The 21,784-nt window shown below is 47.6% G+C and overlaps 1 protein-coding gene across 1 annotated transcript in view; it reads left to right on the forward strand.

The window, feature by feature from the left end:
• The first annotated feature begins 15,946 nt into the window (after nt 1-15,946).
• Nucleotides 15,947-21,784, forward strand: part of RAB26 (RAB26, member RAS oncogene family) — a 252,217-nt gene continuing 246,379 nt past the window's right edge. Inside the window, exon 1 of the mRNA XM_066576568.1 lies at nt 15,947-17,348. Within this exon, the coding sequence (XP_066432665.1) occupies nt 17,172-17,348 (177 nt within the window). The 5' untranslated portion in view covers nt 15,947-17,171. The remainder of the gene's footprint in view (nt 17,349-21,784) is intronic.

Genomic DNA, 21,784 nt, shown 5'->3' on the forward strand with positions numbered 1-21,784 from the left:
GCACAGTTTACACAGAGCAGTCTTTCTTAAGGAGAACAGATTTGTCAGTAACCAGGCTTTGTGTGTCTTTATTTAATGAGCAAAGCGCCTGTGAAACCCACTCTTCCAATCTCATCCACTTAACTGAAACACCTTTTGCTAATTAGCTCTTAGAAAAGTAATTAAAGCAGAAGTTCACTTAGTTTTTCTCCCTGCAATGGGGATGTTTAAGAAACGCAAGCCTGTTAACCACTTAATGCCACAGGGCTTAAGTTTACGTTCTGGCAGGGTGGTACTTAACACAACAGGACGTAAGCTTATGCCCTGTGCATGGCGCGGGATCACAAGTGAATCCGCGCAATTGCACAGCGGGAGCCAGTTGTTAACGATAGCTGGCCTCCCCCTGCAATAGCCGGGGTACATGAGGGCAGCGCCTCCACGCTGTTGACCCCCTACATAAACGATCTATGTGGATCGCACCGTGTAAGGGGTTCACAGAGAAAAGGCGCTCCCTCTGTGACGTCATCGGACCCCGTGATGTAATCGCAGAGGGCCGATGGGTTGCCATGGCAACAGGACGCCAGATACTGGCGTCCTGTGTTCCCATTGCCTATGATCGCTATTACAAGTGATAAGGCATTGCAGTACAGAAGTCCTGCAATGACTTACCATCGCGATCATAGCTGTTATGAATCAGGTCTCCTTCAGGGACACAGACAGTGTAGTAAAACGAAAAAAATTGTGTAAAAAAAAAAAAAAACTTTTTTGCTCATATTTTCCTATTTGTATGAAAAAATCATCCCACATATATGCGATCATCGTGTCCCTAATGACCTTTACTATAATTTGAGCACACTATTTTTCCTGCGCTGCAAAGCCCGTAAAAAAAAACAGAGGCAAAATGCTTATTTTATTTGTTTTGCTTCCCAGAAAGCCCAATAAAAACAATCAAAAAACCTATGTTCCTTAAAAGGATACAAATAAAAACTACTGCTTGTGACGCAAAAAACAAGCCCTCACAGAGCTCTGTCCACGGAAAAAATAAAAAAGTTATGGGACTTTGAATGGAGCGATGTAAAAATAATTAGATTTTTTTTTTTTTTTTTTAAGCTGAAAAAAACTAAAAAAAAATATTTGATAAATGATAAATTATATGATTAACACTGTCAAAAAAATTAGAAAACAATGGCAGAATTGATGTGTTTTCTCTCCCTGCTTTCAAAAAAAGAAAAAGAAAAGTTTTACAATACATTATATGCACCCAAAAAAAATTGCACCGATAAAAACTACAGTTCGCCACACAAACAACAAGCTACGGGTTAAAACAGTTACGGCTTTTGAAAAGTGGAGATGAAAATCCCAAAAACATTGTTGCGTCCTTAAGCTCAAAATAGGCCATGTCCTTTAGGAGTTAGAGAGACCCTCTGGTCCTGGACAAACAAAGATGCTGCTCTAAGTACTGGATGCACACTTTTCATTAGTATGCATCATTAGTCTTAGGGTGCATTCACATGACCGTATATCGGCTGGGTTTTCACGCCCAGCCGATATACGGCGTATCTCTCTGCAGGGGGGGAGGATGGAAGAGCCGGAGCAGTGCTCTGAGCTCCCGCCCCCTCCCTGTCTCCTCTTCACCCCCCTGCACTATTTTCAATGAGGAGAGGCGGGACGGGTGTGGAGCTAATTCCCGAAACTTAGCCCCGCCCATGTTCCGCCTCCTCTCATTGCAAATAGTGCATGGGGGTGGAGAGGAGGCAGAGAGGGAGCGGGAGCTCAGAGCACTGCTTCGGCTCTTCTAGCCTCCCCCCCCCCCTGCAGAGATGGACACCGTATATTGGCTGGGCGTGAAAACCCAGCCAATATACGGTCGTGTGAATGCACCCTTAGACACTACACGTTGCTTTGATTGGCAAGTGCTGCCCATGTGAGCATTGCTGGCCAGTAGGAGCAGCATGTAATATCTTAGACTAATAATGTATACTAATACACAGTGTGCATGAGGTAGTTGAAGCAGCGGGGCGCCCCATCTTTGTCCAGAAAAGGAGGGCAGCTTTAATAGATTTGTTTCATCTGGCTGCAGTTTCATGCGCAAGTTGAAAACATACAAGTTACTGTAATGTGGACCAGTTGTTGGTGTACGTTATAGTATGAGCCAGTGTAGTGACCCAGAGTTAGTGGGGCCTCTCCATAATGTTAAATATTTGTCTAGTGTTAATTGTATTGTCAGTGTCTTACATGTAGTGTGCATTTGATATGTATAAAACCTTTGCAGCACTGAATGAGTTAACATCTGGGTTATGTCTGAGAAATGTATCTTGTTGTATGTCATGTGATTGTGATTTTATATAAATGTTAGTAAGGATGCAACAGAGAGAGGTCAGAGGTCTGAGTTAGTCTTGCAAGAGTCTGCAAGTGAGAAGTCTGCAAGTGAGCCACACAGACGCAGATTGGTCTGTGTGGGAAAGAATAGAAGAAGATGAGAGATACCCATCAGCTTGGCCTGGGCCAGCTTTACCCAAGATGTACCGATGTCACTACTAAAACACAGAGAGAGAGAGATAAAGCAGGAAAACACCTGAAGTGTGAGTGTGGATGGGTAGAGAGTAGGGAAGGAAGAGAGTTGCTGGCAGCAGGATCACACAGATAACTAGGACTGTGGATTGTCTAGATTTCCCCGAGAGAGAGCCTCCCTGTCACAACACCATCAACAAGAGTAATTTGTGCTGATTTACTGTTACTTTGTTGGAGTTAAGTAAACGGACATTACCGACCGTTCCCGGTTTGTCCAGAAAGTTATCCCTGTGTGTAGACTACTTTATTATAACTTAAAGGGGTTGTCCCGCGCCGAAACGTTTTTGTTTTTTTTTCAACAGCCCCCCCGTTCGGCGCGAGACAAACCCGATGCAGGGACTTTAAAAAAAAACCGCACAGCGCTTACCTGAATCCCCGCGCTCCGGTGACTTCTTACTTACCCGGTGAAGATGGCCGCCGGGATCTTCTTCCTCGGTGGACCGCAGGGCTTCTGTGCGGTCCATTGCCGATTCCAGCCTCCTGATTGGCTGGAATTGGCACGTGACGGGGCGGAGCTACACGGAGCCGCTCTCCGGCACGAGCGGCCCCATTGAGAAAAGAAGAAGACCGGACTGCGCAAGCGCGTCTAATCCGGCGATTAGACGCTGAAAATTAGACGGCACCATGGAGACGAGGACGCCAGCAACGGAACAGGTAAGTGAATAACTTCTGATAACTTCTGTATGGCTCATAATTAATGCACAATGTACATTACAAAGTGCATTAATATGGCCATACAGAAGTGTATAGACCCACTTGCTGCCGCGGGACAACCCCTTTAAGGATTCACCACACAGGACGAAACAAGTGACGAGTGACAACATACTTTAAGGTAACCGCTAGTTACCCCTTCCCTGTGACCTCCCCCAACAGTAACTTCAACGGGTCCCGGGAGGAGATGATAGAGCCACTGTGACAAAAATCTTCCCCGCCATCTCCTCTGCTGTAGGCCCGCTCTTCGGACGCTGCACCAGCATGCAGTCGTGCCCCTTAAATATAGACTCTGCACACTTTTTGAAAAAGTTACCAAAGTTGTGGCTTTTGGGTAACACAAAACTGGCATACGAAGAATAATGGATATGCCCCAATAATAATAATCTTTATTTGTATAGCGCCACCTTATTCCGCAGCGCTGTTTGTCTATTGTGACTTAGATAACAGTCAGACCTCATTTTATTAGTATGCAGAAATCCATGTCATCTCAAAGGGTTTACTTTTTTTGCAAATCTGTCCTGACATTCCCACGGTGTCCCTGACATTCACTGTGCAGTATTCTGGATTTACTCTTCATCTGCTGCCAGATCCTGGCAACTTTGATTCATCACCACTAAAATTTCTCTTTAATAGCGGAACTGGGAGGTGACACTCACGATAAGGACATCTGGCTGCAAGATGTACGAGCAGACGTCACGCTTACAGCAGATAGTCCTGAGTGAATTTTGCTCACATCCAGTCAATGCCACACGGAAGCCTAAGTGAGCAGGAAAAAAATATCTTCGCTGTCAGATACCAAGATGTATGATCCTCCCAGGACCAGTAAGACTTTCTCCAGCACCAGTATTACTTAACTCACTGTAAAATGCTACTCATGCCTTAAAGGAATGCCGCAGTGTGCCATGTGTGGTGCCTCCTGGCAAGACTAGGTGAGTTCTAAGGACCACAAAGGTTTAGCCTAGTTGGGATCTACAAATCATTGCCCATTATATGTTCTATAGCAATAGACGGCAAACTGGTATAAAGTACTAAGGAGCAACCTAGGTGTAACTGATAAGAAGTTAAATGGCATATATATATATATATATATATATATATATATATATATATATATATATATTGTTCTCAGTAAGAGAACTCAAGTAATCTTGTAGATATGATACCTTTTAATGGCCACCAAAAATATGTGATGTTATAGCAAGCTTTCAAACCTATGCAACACCCCAGAGGGGTGCCCCAGACACTTGACTACTGTACAGAGCTGGGAGAGATGAGTGTTGGCTTGTCACGGTGGCATTCACTAGGCTCTGGTCCCTGAGGGATATCACGCAGCCAAGGCCAGAGCAGGATCGCAGGCCACCTTCGACAGCCCTAGGGTAAGAAATGCCAATAAGGTGGTTGATGGGGGTAGTAGTAGTTATCACTCTTGACGCCACTGTTCCCACACACCGGTATGCTACACGGCATAGAAAAGAACATAGAGACTTGTGTATAGTACTGCGGGTTCCCAGGAAATGTTAGGGCCAGGTATAACTTTTACTTAAAGGGTAAACGTTTACAACACAGGTATTCAAAGAAATGCAGGTACAATTCTCTTTTAGTGCCAGCAGGCTAGAGCTCAGAGGTCAGGGTGGATACACTGGATAAAAACCGGTCCTACAGTCCATGTTATCTGTACAGTACCGCTCCTGGACTGGGAGCACTCCAGAGGAGGAAGGGGGTAGGCTTCACACCGCAGACAATTATTCAAAGGAAGGCCTTGCATGGCAGGCATGTGTGTGTGACTCAGTTGCGTACCTCTGTGCTGTGATCCTGACTTTGGACGGCCGCACAGGAAAAGCCTGTATATATATATATATATATATATATATATATACACACACACACATACATACACATATGAAAAGACACAGACATAGCATGATTAATTTGCACTTAAAACAATACCTGAACAGTATGAGCATAGGAGTAAATACTTAATTAGTCCTCTGGTAAGGAATGTGACAGTTTTATGGTCTCTAAATTGGTGTTAGGGGGTCACCAGGCTTGTGTGTTATCTCTACTTCAGATTTTGCATATTCTCCACTGATGCAAAAAGCCCCCTACAAGGTTCAGTTCATTCTTGATAGTGTCAAAAATAGTTATAATCTTGTACTCCCAAATTCTTCTGTGACGTTGAGATTTGAAATTGCCTTTTAGTATCTTAACTTTCATATGTTCTATGTTGCGTGCGTGACTCTGGCGTATATACAATTGGACATATGTCTTAAAGGGGTTTTCTGGGCAAAAAATGGAAATTCCAAAAATGCTTAAATTTAGACAGTTCTTTGCCCCGTGCAGTTGCCAATCTGCCACTGTGTTTACATTCATCACTTCCACTGTAACCACAACAGACTGTTACCTACAACTTCCAGCATGCATAGAGCTCGTTGACCGCCCAGCACTGTAACTCCGCCCACAGCTTGCAGGTCCTACAACTTACTAGCACCAACCTCCCTCTCACTCACGGTGCCAGAGAATGTAATGTCTTGACTAATGATGTATACTAATGCACAGTGTGCACCAGGTAGTCAAAGAAGCGGTGCAGCCATTTTTGTTTGTCCAGGACCAGAGGATTGTTTTAATGACCGAGTCAGAGCCAACCACTGGTTACAGCAGTCCCATGCTATATACCACTTAACCCAATGATTGGCTACAGTAGTCATATAGATATACAAAAACATCACCATTGCAGCCTATAAACAAAAGCTGTTGGGAGGACCAAAGCGGCGGCACTGTAACGGCTCAAGTTTTAACGGGTTCAAATTTCCCTCAATTAGTTGAGTACTGCAATGACTCAAAAAAACCCTTAACCACCCTAAACCTCCAGGATACTAGATATAAGTCAATAAAGACATTAGAGGAGCACTTATAATGAATATGGATATTAGCCCCTTCATCACCCTTGACCACCACAGATATTAGGTATTAACCTCTTAACCACTCTTAGACTACCAGTATGACAGGAATACTTTCACTCATACTGTAGAAAGTTCATGTAGAAAGTTGGCAAAGTGCATATAATCAAGGAAGTTTGCTGTCTCATGGGCATGGGCACCAAGACATTGTAAAACCCCTTTGCAAATCATAGGGCATATTTATATACATATGACTAATTGTATGCTAAGTGGTGTGCAAAAGTCATAATTTTGGCACGCGTGCCAACATTGTGACTTTTTGAACTTTTATTCTGGGCTCTGGCACTTTTTCAAAAAGTGGGCGGAGCTATGATTAGGCGGTATGGCCATGCATGGTCCGTCACATTTACTGTGATGTGTACCAGAAATTGATGTACATTATAACTGAAACCTACGCCCACTAAGAGCTGTTAAAGATTTCTATCCGGCACATAGAAGTGCCACTAGATAAGACAAATGTGTTACGTGGTTTACACCTCTTAATACATTTGTTGCTCCTAGTCCAACGCATAGTTTCTTTAGACCGGTATATGAAGCCTGGTCTAGGTAAGTGTGCTACTTGTATTTGCCCCTCAGGGTGTTCCATTAAAATAACCAATAAGAATCTTGATGAGCTGACTGTTATTGTAAGGGACTCACCCTTAAAGTTAAAGTTGTCATAGAGATGGACTGAGCAAGATGCGCCAAAAATGATGCCGGAATCGGAAAATGCAACATATTTTGCATGCCTCATGGAAGTTTGCTGATTGACTGATGCCTGGCAGTAAAAGGGACAATTTGCTGCTGTGCAACAGGCAGTGCAGGGACTAAGAGTAGAGCTAGAATAGCTGCAGACTGCTGGGTTGAGAGGACAGACAATGCCAGACTGGCATACCTAAAGGCTGCTGGCTGCAGAAGACAAAGGACAGCAGAGCAAGGTTGCTGTGAGCTGGGGAGTAGGACAGCCAAAGCAGAGAGGAGCACTTATGACCCCCCAGATGGCGCTATGGGATCTCTGGGGTCAGTAGAAGTTGCGTCCTTAGCACAACAAAGGGTAAGTGAGGCTGACCTCAACTGGAGCGCTCGGTATGTACATTGGTGGAGACACAAATAGTAAGCCAACAGTCCTATTCCAGAAGACAAAAGACGCCCTAAGAAAAGTGGAGTGTTTAGCGAATTGCTGTCTCTAGCTTCCATTAGATATCTTCACTGGAGCAGGGTGTGAGCCTTGGAGGATAAAGACATTGTGAGTGGGTTTGGTATGTTGCATTCTAAAGAGACTATATTGCTAGCCGTAGGGTGTTGATGCCATTGCTCAGAAGGTATTATTACACCTTAGTTTATAGTATGTCATGAACTGAAGGTACAAGTTTAACTACTTCATCATTATCATTCCATTGTTAATTGTTATCTCTGCGTTCCTAAATAAATATATCTTGGTTACTCCATCTGCTGCGTCGTATCCCGAATCCTGCGTCGCTATACCTCCAGCCGCAACATTGTTATTATTCCAAAATCACAGGGAGAAAATAAGATGCAGAACACGTTGCAGACAACAATACCGCCCTGATCATACAGAGATCTGCAACTTACAATTCAGCATTATTATTATGCAAACTTATGGAAAATCGGCTCTATGCTGCTGTGCAAACAGAGACGTGAAAAATCCACGTATAAAGCCCACGCTGCTCAACACAAAGGTACATTGTCAGGAGATAATAGAAATGCAGATTTTGGAAATGGAGCAGAATGTAATGTACAGCTGGCTTAGAGCCGTACTATAATAATATATAATGTGTGAGTGACACCGTGCCATCGCTGAGTGGGGGACTGTATGTGTTCTAAATAATAGGGAAATAAATGTATATCATCAGATTTGCTGTGGGCGACTAATGTATAATTTCTGACTTTTGAAGAGGTTGTCTGAGTTGTTGAAAAACTTGGCTTAGGCTGGTTTCACACTTTGAAGCAGATTTACTAATACTGAACGATCACTGCATCAGGAAATGCTGGCAAGTAACATCTTGTGATCAGTAATGCGGTACTATGTAATGGTCTCGTCAGGGGCGTAGCTAAAGGCTCATGGGCTCAAAAGTTTATCTTGGGGCTCCCCAAATTCTCTTAACCCCTAACGCAGAAGCGTAACGTGAAGCTCTTGGGCCATAAATGCAAAACCTGTAATAGGGCTCCCAACTATAATGCTTTATCCATAGTACTAGGCTCCCTATATGGAGAGGAGAAGCCTTATGGGCCCCCTAAGGTTCCTTGGCCCTGGTGCAACCGCATGCCCTATAGTTACACCAGTGGGTCCTGTTGCAGTCTGCTCTCAGATAATGTGCTGACTTTTCCTCTGCGCTGCAGAAGACAACATTTGGCAGTAATGGGTAAACGTGGTGAGTTGAGTGACTTTGACCGCGGGCAGATTGTTGGTGCCCGGAGGTGTTGTGCCAGTATTTCTGAATCAGTTGTACTTGTTGACTGTTCCTGAACATGGTATTAAGAGTGTGCCAAGACTGGTTGAACCATGGACAGACATCAAACAGAAGATCACACAGCAGCAGGCCATGATCTCAGCAAGGATGTGGCACAGTGGACCAACTGGCCCAACAGTACAACGGCAGGGAAGTTAGGCAAATTCCTACAATGACCAAGGAGTGTACCTTCCGTTGGCTGGGGTTCAATAGCTGCCAAAGACTGACAAAAGGGTGCTCCTGATAACTCCCCAACATTGCCACCGGTGCCTCACATGGGCCTAGGAAAGATGTCAATGGACCTTGGACACATAGCAGAAGGTCATCCGGAGTGATGAGTCCCATTTCCTGCTGAACCATATGGATGGCCAGGTCCGCATCTGGGGTAAATAGCATGAGACCTTATCCTGTTAGTGCTCCGTTCAGGTTCAACAGGCCAGTGTTGGTGGTATCATGCTCTGGCAGCCTTCTTCTGACCTGACCTAGAAATGTTGGTCATTATACCGCAATCCTTGAATAGTGAACACTACAGGGACCTGTTAGCTGACCGTCTGCACCCATATCTTCTGGAAGTCCTCCTCTCCCACAGTGCCGTATTTCATCAGGACAACGCTCCGTGGTCTCGAGCTCGGATCATTATGGAGTGGTTGGAGGGACATGACAAACTCACCGGGCTCTAACCCCATTGATCATGTTTGGGATATGCTGGAAACGCCTGTGAGATCTGCTCCCACTTATCTCCAAAATGTGCACCAACTGGCGGAGCTGCTGCAGCAGGCATGGGGCCAGTTGTATATGGAGGATGCTCACCACTTTGTAGAATCTGTTCCCCCGATATCTGAAAGCCGTGATCGCCCAAAAAGGTAGAACAACCCGTTATTGAGTAGGTGTTCTGAGTGCAGTGATCGTTTAATATAGTTACAGTGCAGAATGAGAACAGACAGTCTTAAAATGTTCCAGATTATCACAGTAGGAACAAAGAAGAGCAGCATACTCTTAAAGGGCAAGGTCCAATTCAAGCTTTATCTGGCAAATTCATAAGATCCATACCAGAAGAAAAACACTTACATGTTTCAGGCGTCTGTTATGCCCTTAGTTATAGCATGCTGGTCATAGGCATACAGATGGAATATATTCTGTAGTGCCCATGTAATAGTAGTATATAGTACCAGGCTGATCCTAGTGCTTATATTGCATTACTTATCAAATACCCTATTGATGAAGAGTTGCAGCTGATCACAGACACTTTCTCCAAAACAACTGTGACACGCTAATTACATGTTTACCAGCTGTCCTCTGCTCGCTGCGCTATATATACCTGTATATTCCATTCATCTGAAGCAGATGGCAGAGCAAGCAGAAGACCATTCCTATCTGTGCTGTGATATGGGACTGGTGAATGTATCACATCATAGCTAGGCAGGATTGCCATTCAGGGGTGTGGAACAGCTTAGCGAACAATGGTACCGTCAGTCTATGATTGGTTCTTACCAGCCCCTAGAAAGGAGACTGGCCTGGCTGCTAGTCACAGGTTTGGGGGTTCCTCACTATGGTTCAACAAAGACAATACCAAGATAAAGACGTGAGAAAAAGCCCAAGGAGAAAATAACTCCGAACCGAACGTGGTCAGATGCAAGCAAGTGAGAAAAGAGCAGAAGGCGAAATCTGAAGAAGTATCAATTCTGCACAGCAGGGGGCAGTGTTGAATCTATCAGTTTACTATATAGTAAACTAGTATACCCCAGAAGGGCCAAGTCTCCAAGCATCCATATACCTGAGACTACAGACAGTACCCGGACCCGGGTATATATATTCGCGAGCGTGACATTATTCTACGCTGCTTATATTGCATATGTGACGTGGAGAACCCCAGAAACAAACGTGTTGCAGGTAACACAACGGTCACCATCCTGAGAAGTCCTGCTATTTGGGGCTCCTATAGATCAGCGTTTCGATTTCCATTTTGAACTGATCTGCTTTTTTTCTTAAATGGATCGGATGGCAGAATAGAATTCAAACGGAAAGCGAAGATTCTGTTCTTTTAATGGATCATTTAAAAACAAAAACCATCTCCATCAGTTTGTTTCCATTTCTAAGGCATCCGTATTCTTTTGAGAGAACTGGGAGTGAGGGGATTACAGGAGGAGCAGAGAGAGGACAGGGAGTGAGGGGATTACAGGAGGAGCAGGGAGAGGACAAGGAGTGAGGGGATTACAGGAGGAGCAGAGAGAGGACAGGGAGTGAGGGGATTACAGGAGGAGCAGGGAGAGGACAAGGAGTGAGGGGTTTACAGGAGGAGCAGAGAGAGGACAGGGAGTGAGGGGATTACAGGAGGAGCAGAGAGAGGACAAGGAGTGAGGGGATTACAGGAGGAGCAGAGAGAGGACAGGGAGTGAGGGGATTACAGGAGGAGCAGAGAGAGGACAGGGAGTGAGGGGATTACAGGAGGAGCAGGGAGAGGACAAGGAGTGAGGGGATTACAGGAGGAGCAGAGAGAGGACAGGGAGTGAGGGGATTACAGGAGGAGCAGAGAGAAGACAGGGAGTGAGGGGATTACAGGAGGAGCAGGGAGAGGACAGGGAGTGAGGGGATTACAGGAGGAGCAGAGAGAGGACAGGGAGTGAGGGGGTTACAGGAGGAGCAGAGAGAGGACAGGGAGTGAGGGGATTACAAGAGGAGCAGAGAGAGGACAGGGAGTGAGGGAATTACAGGAGGAGCAGAGAGAGGACAGGGAGTGAGGGAATTACAGGAGGAGCAGAGAGAGGACAGGGAGTGAGGGGATTACAGGAGGAGCAGAGAGATGACAGGGAGTGAGGGGATTACAGGAGGAGCAGAGAGAGGACAGGGAGTGAGGGTATTACAGGAGGAGCAGAGAGAGGACAGGGAGTGAGGGGATTACAGGAGGAACAGAGAGAGGACAGGGAGTGAGGGGATTACAGGAGGAGCAGAGAGAGGACAGGGAGTGAGGGGATTACAGGAGGAACAGAGAGAGGACAGGGAGTGAGGGGATTACAGGAGGAGCAGAGAGAGGACAGGGAGTGAGGGGATTACAGGAGAAGCAGAGAGAGGACAGGGAGTGAGGGGATTACAGGAGGAGCAGAGAGAGGACAGGGAGTGAGGGGATTACAGGAGGAGCAGAGAGAGGACAGGGAGTGAGGGGATCACAGGAGGAGCAGAGAGAGGACAGGGTGTGAGGGGATTACAGGAGGAGCAGAGAGAGGACAGGGAGTGAGGGGATTACAGGAGGAGCAGAGAGAGGACAGGGTGTGAGGGGATTACAGGAGGAGCAGAGAGAGAACAGGGAGTGAGGGGATTACAGGAGGAGCAGAGAGAGGACAGGGACTGAGGGGATTACAGGAGGAGCAGAGAGAGGACAGGGTGTGAGGGGATTACAGGAGGAGCAGAGAGAGAACAGGGAGTGAGGGGATTACAGGAGGAGCAGAGAGAGGACAGGGACTGAGGGGATTACAGGAGGAGCAGAGAGAGGACAGGGACTGAGGGGATTACAGGAGGAGCAGAGAGAGGACAGGGAGTGAGGGGATTACATGAGGAGCAGGGAGAGGACAGGGAGTGAGGGGATTACAGGAGGAGCAGAGTGAGGGGGTTACAAAAGAAGGAGCAAAGAGGACAGGGAGTGAGAGGATTACAGGAGGAGCAGAGAAAGGACAGGGAGTGAGGGAATTACAGGAGGAGCAGAGAGAGGACAGGGAGTGAGGGGATTACAGGAGGAGCAGAGAGATGGCAGGGAGTGAGGGGATTACAGGAGGAGCAGAGAGATGACAGGGAGTGAGGGGATTACAGGAGGAGCAGAGAGGGGACAGGCAGTGAGGGGATTACAGGAGGAGCAGAGAGAGGGCTGGAAGTGAGGGGATTACAGGAGGAGCAAAGAGATGACAGGGAGTGAGGGGATTACAGGAGGAGCAGAGAGAGGACAGGGAGTGAGGGAATTACAGGAGGAGCAGAGAGAGGACAGGGAGTGAGGGGATTACAGGAGGAGCAGAGAGATGACAGGGAGTGAGGGGATTACAGGAGAAGCAGAGAGGGGACAGGGAGTGAGGGGATTACAGGAGGAGCAGAGAGAGGGCTGGGCTGAGGGGATTACAGGAGGAGCAGAGAGATGACAGGGAGTGAGGGGATTACAGGAGGAGCAGAGAGATGACAGGGAGTGAGGGGATTACAGGAGGAGCAGAGAGATGACAGGGAGTGAGGGGATTACAGGAGGAGCAGAGAGAGGACAGGGATGGGGAGATTACTGGAGGAGCAGAGAGGAAAGGGAGTGAGGGGGTTACAGGAGGAGTAGAGAGAGGACAGGGATGAGGGGATTACAGGAGGAGCAGAGAGAGGAAAGGGAGTGAGGGGATTACAAGAGGAGCAGAGAGATGACAGGGAGTGAGGGGATTACAGGAGGAGCAGAGAGATGACAGGGAGTGAGGGGATTACAGGAGGAGCAGAGAGAGGACAGGGATGAGGGGATTACAGGAGGAGCAGAGAGAGGAAAGGGAGTGAGGGGATTACAGGAGGAGCAGAGAGAGGACAGGGAGTGAGGGGATTACAGGAGGAGCAGAAAGAGGACAGGGAGTGAGGGGATTTCAGGAGGAGCAAAGAGAGGACAGGGAGTGAGGGGATTACAGGAGGAGCAGAGAGAGGAAAGGTAGTGAGGGGATTACAGGAGGAGCAGAGAGAGGACAGGGAGTGAGGGGATTACAGGAGGAGCAGAGAGAGGACAGGGAGTGAGGGGATTACAGGAGGAGCAGAGGGATAACAGGGAGTGAGGGGATTACAGGAGGAGCAGAGAGATGACAGGGAGTGAGGGGATTACAGGAGGAGCAGAGAGATAACAGGGAGTGAGGGGATTACAGGAGGAGCAGAGAGAGGACGGGGATGAGGGGATTACAGGAGGAGCAGAGAGAGGACAGGGAGTGAGGGGATTACAGGAGGAGCAGAGAGAGGACAGGGAGTGAGGGGATTACAGGAGGAGCAGAGAGAGGAAAGGAAGTGAGGGGATTGCAGGAGGAGCAGAGAGAGGACAGGGAGTGAGGGGATTACAGGAAGAGCAGAGAGAGGACAGGGAGTGAGGGGATTACAGGACGAGCAGAGAGATGACAGGGAGTGAGAGGATTACAGGAGGAGCACAGAGATGACAGGGAGTGAGGGGATTACAGGAGGAGCAGAGAGATGACAGGGAGTGAGGGGATTACAGGAGGAGCAGAGAGATGACAGGGAGTGAGGGGATTACAGGAGGAGCAGAGAGAGGAAAGGGAGTAAGGGGATTAGAGCAGGAGCAGAGAGAGGACAGGGAGTGAGGGGATTACAGAAGGAGCAGAGAGAGGACAGGGAGTGAGGGGATTACAGGAGGAGCAGAGAGAGGACAGGGAGTGAGGGAATTACAGAAGGAGGAGCAAAGAGAGGACAAGGAGTGAGAGGATTACAAGAGGAGCAGAGAAAGGACAGGGACTGAGGGGATTGCAGGAGGAGCAGGGAGGGGACAGGGAGTGAGGGGATAACAGGAGGAGCATAGAGAGGACAGGGAGTGAGGAGATTACAGGAGGAGCAGAGAGATGACAGGGAGTGAGGGGATTACAGGAGGAGCAGAGAGAGGACAGGGAGTGAGGGAATTACAGAAGGAGGAGGAAAGAGAGGACAAGGAGTGAGAGGATTACAAGAGGAGCAGAGAAAGGACAGGGAGTGAGGGGATTGCAGGAGGAGCAGAGAGAGGACAGGGAGTGAGGGGATTGCAGGAGGAGCAGAGAGATGACAGGGAGTGAGGGGATTACAGGAGGAGCAGAGAGAGGACAAGGAGTGAGGGAATTACCGAAGGAGGAGCAAAGAGAGGACAAGGAGTGAGGGGATTACAGGAGGAGCAGAGAGAGGACAGGAAGTGAGGGAATTACAGAAGGAGGAGCAAAGAGAGGACAGGGAGTGAGGGAATTACAGGAGGAGCAGAGAGAGGACAGTGAGTGAGGCGATTAAAGGGACACTTCTGATGTTATAATTAGCAGAGCGGAGGGCCCGGGCTGCGTTGTGGATTACAGGAGGCGAAGAGGAAGGACATGGGGAAAGAGGACTACTGTAGGAGCAGAGGGAGGACAGGGAGTGAGGGGATTTCAGGGGGAGCAGAGGGAGAGGTGATTGCATGAGGAGTAGAGGTAGGACAGAGTGAGGGTATTACAGGGAAGAGCAGAGGGAGGACAGAGGGAGGGGGTTACAAGAGGAGCAGAGGAAGGACAGGAAGAGCAGAGGGAGGGCAGGAGGAGCAGAGGGGGGACATGAGGAGCAGAGAGAGGACAGGAGGAGTAGAGGGAGGACAGGAGGAGCAGAGGGGGACAGGAGAAGCAGAGGGAGGACAAAGCGAGGGGATTACAGGAGGAGCAGAGGGAGGACAGGTGAAGGGATTGCAGAAGGAGCAGAGGAAGGACAGGAGGAGCAGAGGAAGGACAAGAGGAGCAGAGAGGGGACAGGAGGAACAGAGAGGGGACAGGAGGAGCAGAGGGGGACATGAGGAGCAAAAGGAGGACAGAGGGAGGTGATTACAGGAGGAGCAGAAGGAGGACAGAGTGAGGGGATTACAGGAGGAGCAGAGGAAGGACAGGAGGAGCAGAGGGAGCACAGGAGAAGGAAAAGGGGGACAGGAGGAGCAGAGATAGGACAGGAGGAGCATAGGGGGGACAGGAGGAGCAGAGGGAGGACAGGAGGAGCATACGGGGGCCAGGAGCAGCAGGGGGAGGACAGGAGGAGCAGAGGGAGGACAGAAGGGGCAGAGGGGGGACAGAGGAAGGAGAGGAAGAGCAGAGGGGGGACAGTAGAACCAGATGGAGGACAGAAGGGGCAGAGGGAGGACAAAGAGGAGCATAGGGAGGACACAGGAGGGAGGACAGGAGAAGCAGAGGAAGGACAGGGTTGGAGACAGAGGAGTGACAGGAGGAGCAGAGGGAGGACAGGAAGAGCAGAAAGGGGACAGAAGGAGGACAGGAGGAGCAAAGGGAGATCAGGAGGAGCATAGGGGGGACAGGAGGAGCAGAGGGGGGACAGGAGGAGCAGAGGGAAGACAGGAGGAGCAGAGGGGAGAGAGGGTGGTAGACAGAGGGGGCAGGAGGAGCAGAGGAAGGGCAGGGTGGGAGACAGAGGGGGTACAGGAGGAGCAGAGGGAGGACAGGAGAAGCATAGGGGGGGCAGGGGGAGCAGAGGGGACAGGAGGAGTAGAGGGAGGACAGGAGGAGCAGAGGGGGGACAGGAGAAGCAGAGGGGGGACAGGAGGAGCAGAAGGAGGACAGGGTGGGAGACAGAGACATGACACATTATTTGTATTGGAAAGGATCAAGCAGCATCTGTCCCGACTGATTTACATAACCCCGCCCCAGTCAGCGCTCATAGGCCGAGTAAATTCCCTTTGCCTCTTGTTGTCATTGCCTGACAATGCTGATTGGTTACGGCGCCCGTCAGTCAGGACGGCGCCCCGCCCTCCTACAGAGGCTGATACCGGCGCCTGAGAGGTGAGAGGAAGCGGCGACCGAGGATCGGAACCATCCGGAGCAAGCAGCGGCGGAGCGGGAGAACCGGGACCGCACTGCGGGGTTCACTGCCAGTATTGGGGTGCAGTGCTTGCAGGAAGAAGGCGTTGCTGGTGGGGGCAGGTCTAAGCACTTGTATTGGGGCGCAGTGCTGGGTGTTGGGGTACAGTACAGGCAGTTTTGGGGTGAGAACTGGGGCGAACAGAACTGAGCTGTAAGATTGGTGGAGTTCATATCAGGAATGTGGAGGGGTCAGTGTGGGAGTATTGGGGTGCAGAGTCTGCTACAATATTAGGGTGCATGGTCTGTACTCTAGGGGGCGCTCTCTAGTGCTGTCCCTTTGCACTAGGCTGCATGCTGTATTATACTTTAGGGTGCAGTCAGCACTAGGGGTGACCTGTAATATAACCAGCTGCACTGGTGTTACTTTAGGGTGTGCACACTATTGCAGCCTGTGTGACGCTGTGTTTTGGGGTGATCATGTAACTTGGGGTGTGCTCCCCCCGGATACATAGAGAGTGCAATCCTAGAGAGACCCCCAGAGAGTGCAGAGCAAGGGCCAAAGACGGTCGGAGCAGCAGACAACAGATTGCAAAGATCTGAGAGACCTCACAAAGCAGCAGAGGAGACATCAGCTGTCAGGGGACAGAGAGAGAGCGCAGAGCGGGAAGGGGGACGCTGAGCTTAGACAGCAGCAGCGAGACGGACCGCACCACCGAGGACCCTTTAAGAAGAAGCAGCAAGCAAGCCAGGACTCAGAGACCAAGGGGTTAATTTTTGGCTGCTGTTTGACAACCTGTGACTATAGAATTTATGGGCAATTAGACATCTGGAAGACTCGGTCCAGTCCAGAGTGCATGAGACTGCCATTCAGATGTCAGGGGTTGTAGTCCAGTAATCCTCAACATCCTCCAAGACACCAGAAGTAGTCCGAACCCCTCCACCTTCTCTGTGACTCTGGCTAGAAGACGGTGACTCTGAGCGGTCACATCATGTCCAGGAAGAAGAGTCAGAAGAGTAAAGGCAGCGGCAGCTCTCCGGCTTCTTGCAGCATTCCACCCGCCAAGGAGAATGGCAAGGTGGGCAACGAAACCCATAGCAATGGCATGGTCATGTCCGGGCGCCCGTCCCTCAGCAACAGCGGAGAGTTCTATGACATTGCCTTTAAGGTGAGAGATTATAGATATTTCCTAGATTTTATAGGTTGTCAGTCGATGAGTTCACACCGCACACGTGGATGGGGCCAAAGAGAGTAGCAGTGTATGCTGCAGCTTGTTTGGGATCAGTTCTCCGAAAATGTGTGGGCAGCAACTGACATAATGAAATATCTATCTATCTAATTATCTATCTATCTATCTATCTATCTATCTATCTCTCTATCTATCTATCTATCCATCTCCTATCCATCCATCTATCTCCTATTTATCTATCTATCTATCTATCTATCTATCTATCTATCTATCTATCTATCTATCTATCTATCTATCTATCTATCTATCTCATATCTATCTATCTCCTATCTATCTATGCCATATCTATCTATCTATCTATCTATCTATCTTCTATCTATCTATCTATCTATCTATCTATCTATCTATCTATCTATCTATCTATCTATCTATCTCATATCTATCTATCTCATATCTATCTATCTATCTATCTATCTATCTATCTATCTATCTATCTATCTATCTATCTCATATCTATCTATCACATATCTATCTATCTATCTATCTATCTATCTATCTATCTATCTATCTATCTCATATCTATCTATCTCATATCTATCTATCACATATCTATCTATCTATCTATCTATCTCATATCTATCTATTTATCTATCTATCTATTTATCTATCTATCTCATATCTATCTATATATCTATCTATCTATCTATCTATCTATCTATCTATCTATCTATCTATCCATCTCCTATCTATTTATCTCATTATCTATCATCTATGTATCTATCTAATATCTATCTATCTCATATCTATCTATCTATCTATCTCCTATCTATCTATCTATCTATCTATCTATCTATCTATCTATCTATCTATCTCATATCTATTTATCTCATTATCTATCATCTATGTATCTATCTCCTATCTAATATTTATCTATCTATCTATCTATCTATCTATCTATCTCATATCTATCTATCTATCTATCTATCTATCTATCTATCTATCTATCTATCTATCTATCTATCTATCTATCTCATATCTATCTTTCTATCTATCTATCTATCTATCTATCTATCTATCTATCTATCTATCTATCTATCTATCTATCTATCTATCTATCTATCTATCTATCTCATATCTGTCTATCCCCCTCCATCCTTCCATTCTCTATAAGCCCTGTCAGATATAACTCTCTGCTTTCTGCCATCTATCCTTATAATAAAGCTGTCAGTCCCCATGTAATGCGGAGTACTGGTGACCTTTGGGGTGTCATCATTTGTCATGTTCCCAGCTGTCTCTTCAGTCTCTGATGGGTGCCGGTGACAGGGGCCGGCGCCCGGAAGAACGGTCAGGCTGGCTCTGGAGAGGTCCATGTAGCCTCCGTGATTACTCCCTGATGTGATATGACAGCGGGAGGATTTATTATACAGTTGTAACATTGATGGATTCCGTAGAATAAAGGCGGCCGCACACTTTAGGGCGCTCCTACCCGAGTGGCAGCGGGTGGCGGTACCATTATAATTTACCGCTAATTGCTGGGCTGTGCCTGGACTTTCAACTTCACCACAGCAATTAGCGATGGCTGCTAAAGTGCGAGTTCTAGCACTTAGATAGAAGTAGGTTAATGCTTCAACAACAAATAATCGCCCGGTGAACAATCATTTCACAGGCACAATCACAGAGCGGGGCACACTGCAATCACAGAGCGGGGCACACTGCAATCACAGAGCGGGGCACACTGCAATCACAGAGCGGGGCACACTTTGGGTAGGCTAGTTAAAAAATTGCGTCGGCCATCTTGAAGGGCTGTTTAAGGGACCAGGAACTACTGGATGGGATAGAAGAGAAGAACAAGTGCAGGTCATATCCCCCTTTGGTCCCGGTCCTGAAACCAGATGGTGACTTTAGGAGCACTTGTGTCTGTCTGTCTTATCTGTCTGTGTGCTTTGAAGATTCCTATAAAGGGCAACTCTAGACAGATATGAAGATTCTTCCACTGTTCACTTGCTTGTTCTTGTCTATAGAGGGCAGTATTACAGTGTATACTACTGGGGGAGTAGTTACAGTTGGTTGACTAGTGCTGACTAGAGATGAGCGAGCGTACTCGCTAAGGCAAATTACTCGAGCGAGTATCGTCATTTTCGAGTACATGCCCGCTCGTCCGAAAAGATTTGGGGGCCGGCGGGGGTGAGCGGTGAGTTGCGAGAGTGAGCAGGAGGGAAGCGGGGGGGGGGGGGGGGGGAGAGAGAGAGAGATATCTCCCCCCATTCCCCACCGCTCCCCGCATCTTTTCGGGCAAGCAGGCATGTACTTGAAAATGGCGATACTTGCTCGAGTAATTTGCCTTAGCGAGTACGCTCGCTCATCCCTAGTCAGCACTAGTCAACCAACTGCGGTGGGGGTGATAGGGCAGATGATTTCTTGATGGGGTTTAGTAGGTGAATTAATGGTGTCAAGAACTACTAGAAGAAATTACATAGGTTAGTGGAGTTATGGGTACCTGCTGGAGTAGTGACAGTTGGACCCCTAAATAGCATAGGTCTTTAGCAGGACCCACAAGTTTTAAAATACAAGTCTTCTATGGTCTCCAGAGCTTGGGAGCAACCACAAGCTCTGGTGGTAATCGTGCTGAGGTAGTGACCGTCAATAGGAAATTGAGAGCAGCTTCCATATTTGCATACACTTATCCTGCCAAAAGTAATTGGACGCCTGAGCAAGACTCAAAAGTAGTATTTATTTCCATATGTTACTACTTAGTGGGGCTCCTTTGACCTTAATGTCATCACATACTCTCAATGGTATACTTTTACTGATATACTTTAGCTGGTATTTCCCTCCATTCATCCTGAAAATGTCTGTCAAGTTCTCGCAAAGAAGTTGGATGTTGTTCGTATTTCCTTACCCGACATTTTAGTTCATCCCAAAGATGTTCAGTAGGGTTCATGTCGGACTCTGTGCAGATCAGTTCAATCGTGGAACATCCATATGCTCAAACCAATGTGAAACATTGTTGGATTTGTGACAAGGCACTGTTAAGGTTATGCGCTTGGGACCTGTGGTTCTACGGGTTTCTTTGTGCACACCTTCACATTTAGGGGTTAATCGAGCTGGCTGGGTTGTTGTATTCTCCACCAGCCAATCCCCCTGGTGTCGGGAGATGAATACCAGCAAACTCTTATGAGAGATTGCTGGTCATTTTAGTGCTTTACTCTGTGTTTAGCCCACTCAGTGCTGGTGTGTGCATACTTGTCTTAAGTGAATCTCTCCTTCCCTGAAGACGGTCTGGACACCTGTAGTCCTTGTCTGTATCATATGCAGACCCCCTCTTCCCTTCCTTTTGACAGGTGTGGCCTCCAGTCGTCTAATGTCTTATGTGTGTGTCAGATGTGTGATGCCTGACTCTATTCCCCTGGTGTGAGGACATTTGGACTAGCTATGGTTTACCATCTGTATGCATGTGAGCTGTGGGTGGGGTTCCCGTTATATATTGCATGCACAATCATGTGTGTTGGTGTGAACAGTGACGTGTTTGATATGTCTGTGCAAGAGGCCAGACATGTGCTTTATGTGCAGTCCTGTTCTATGTGGTATGTGTAACGTTGTGTGTTGATATGAACAGCGACATGTTCTGTTTGTGCAGGTGGCCAGACATGAGTGGTTAACTGTCCTGTTCTGTGTCCAGTGTGTGTGAACAGTGTTGTGTCCTGTGTGTGTTTTTTGCATCTCTCCAGGTTCCTAATCAGGGATAGCTAGGTCCCAGATGAAGAGAGTGGGGCCGACCTTATCAGGATGATTACCCTGCTTTTAGGCAGGCGTGCCTCACTTTCCCTGATTAGTAAGGGACAGGGGTCCTTCCATCTTGCCTAGAGAGGTGTAGTTTGTAAGTGCAAATACTATATAAGTGTGTTTGCAGGTTTTAAAAGGACACAATCTTGCGTCTGTATTGAGGCACGGCGCTTTTGTGCGCCGAGCACATGTAACAAACGCGTTGTCTTGTTGGAAGTATGGCCGACCATTCCCAGAGTATTACCACATTGTCGGCAGCACATTATTGTCTAGAATGTCAGGGTACACCTCCGTGTTCATGGTTCTTGCCACTACAACCAACGGACCAAGGCCATGCCACCTAAAACAGACCATACTGGAACCTCTGCTGTACTTAACTGTTGGCACAACATCCTCAGGCAAAAGGTGTTCGCCAGGTGTCCTCCACACCCAGGTACACCCATCTGATGTGAAGATAGAGCAGTGTGATTCGTCACCTCATAGAACGTACTTCCATTGCTGAACTGTCCAATAATGACGCTCCTTGCATCATTGTAGAAGGGCCAATGCATCTTCTTTGAGAGAACTCACTAGACATTTGTAGGATGAGTGGGGGGAAATACCATGTTAGTAAAAAGTATGCCTTGGAGAGC

This window comes from Eleutherodactylus coqui, chromosome 8 (genome assembly GCF_035609145.1).
Source record: "Eleutherodactylus coqui strain aEleCoq1 chromosome 8, aEleCoq1.hap1, whole genome shotgun sequence".
In the NCBI taxonomy this organism is placed as follows: Eukaryota; Metazoa; Chordata; class Amphibia; order Anura; family Eleutherodactylidae; genus Eleutherodactylus; species Eleutherodactylus coqui.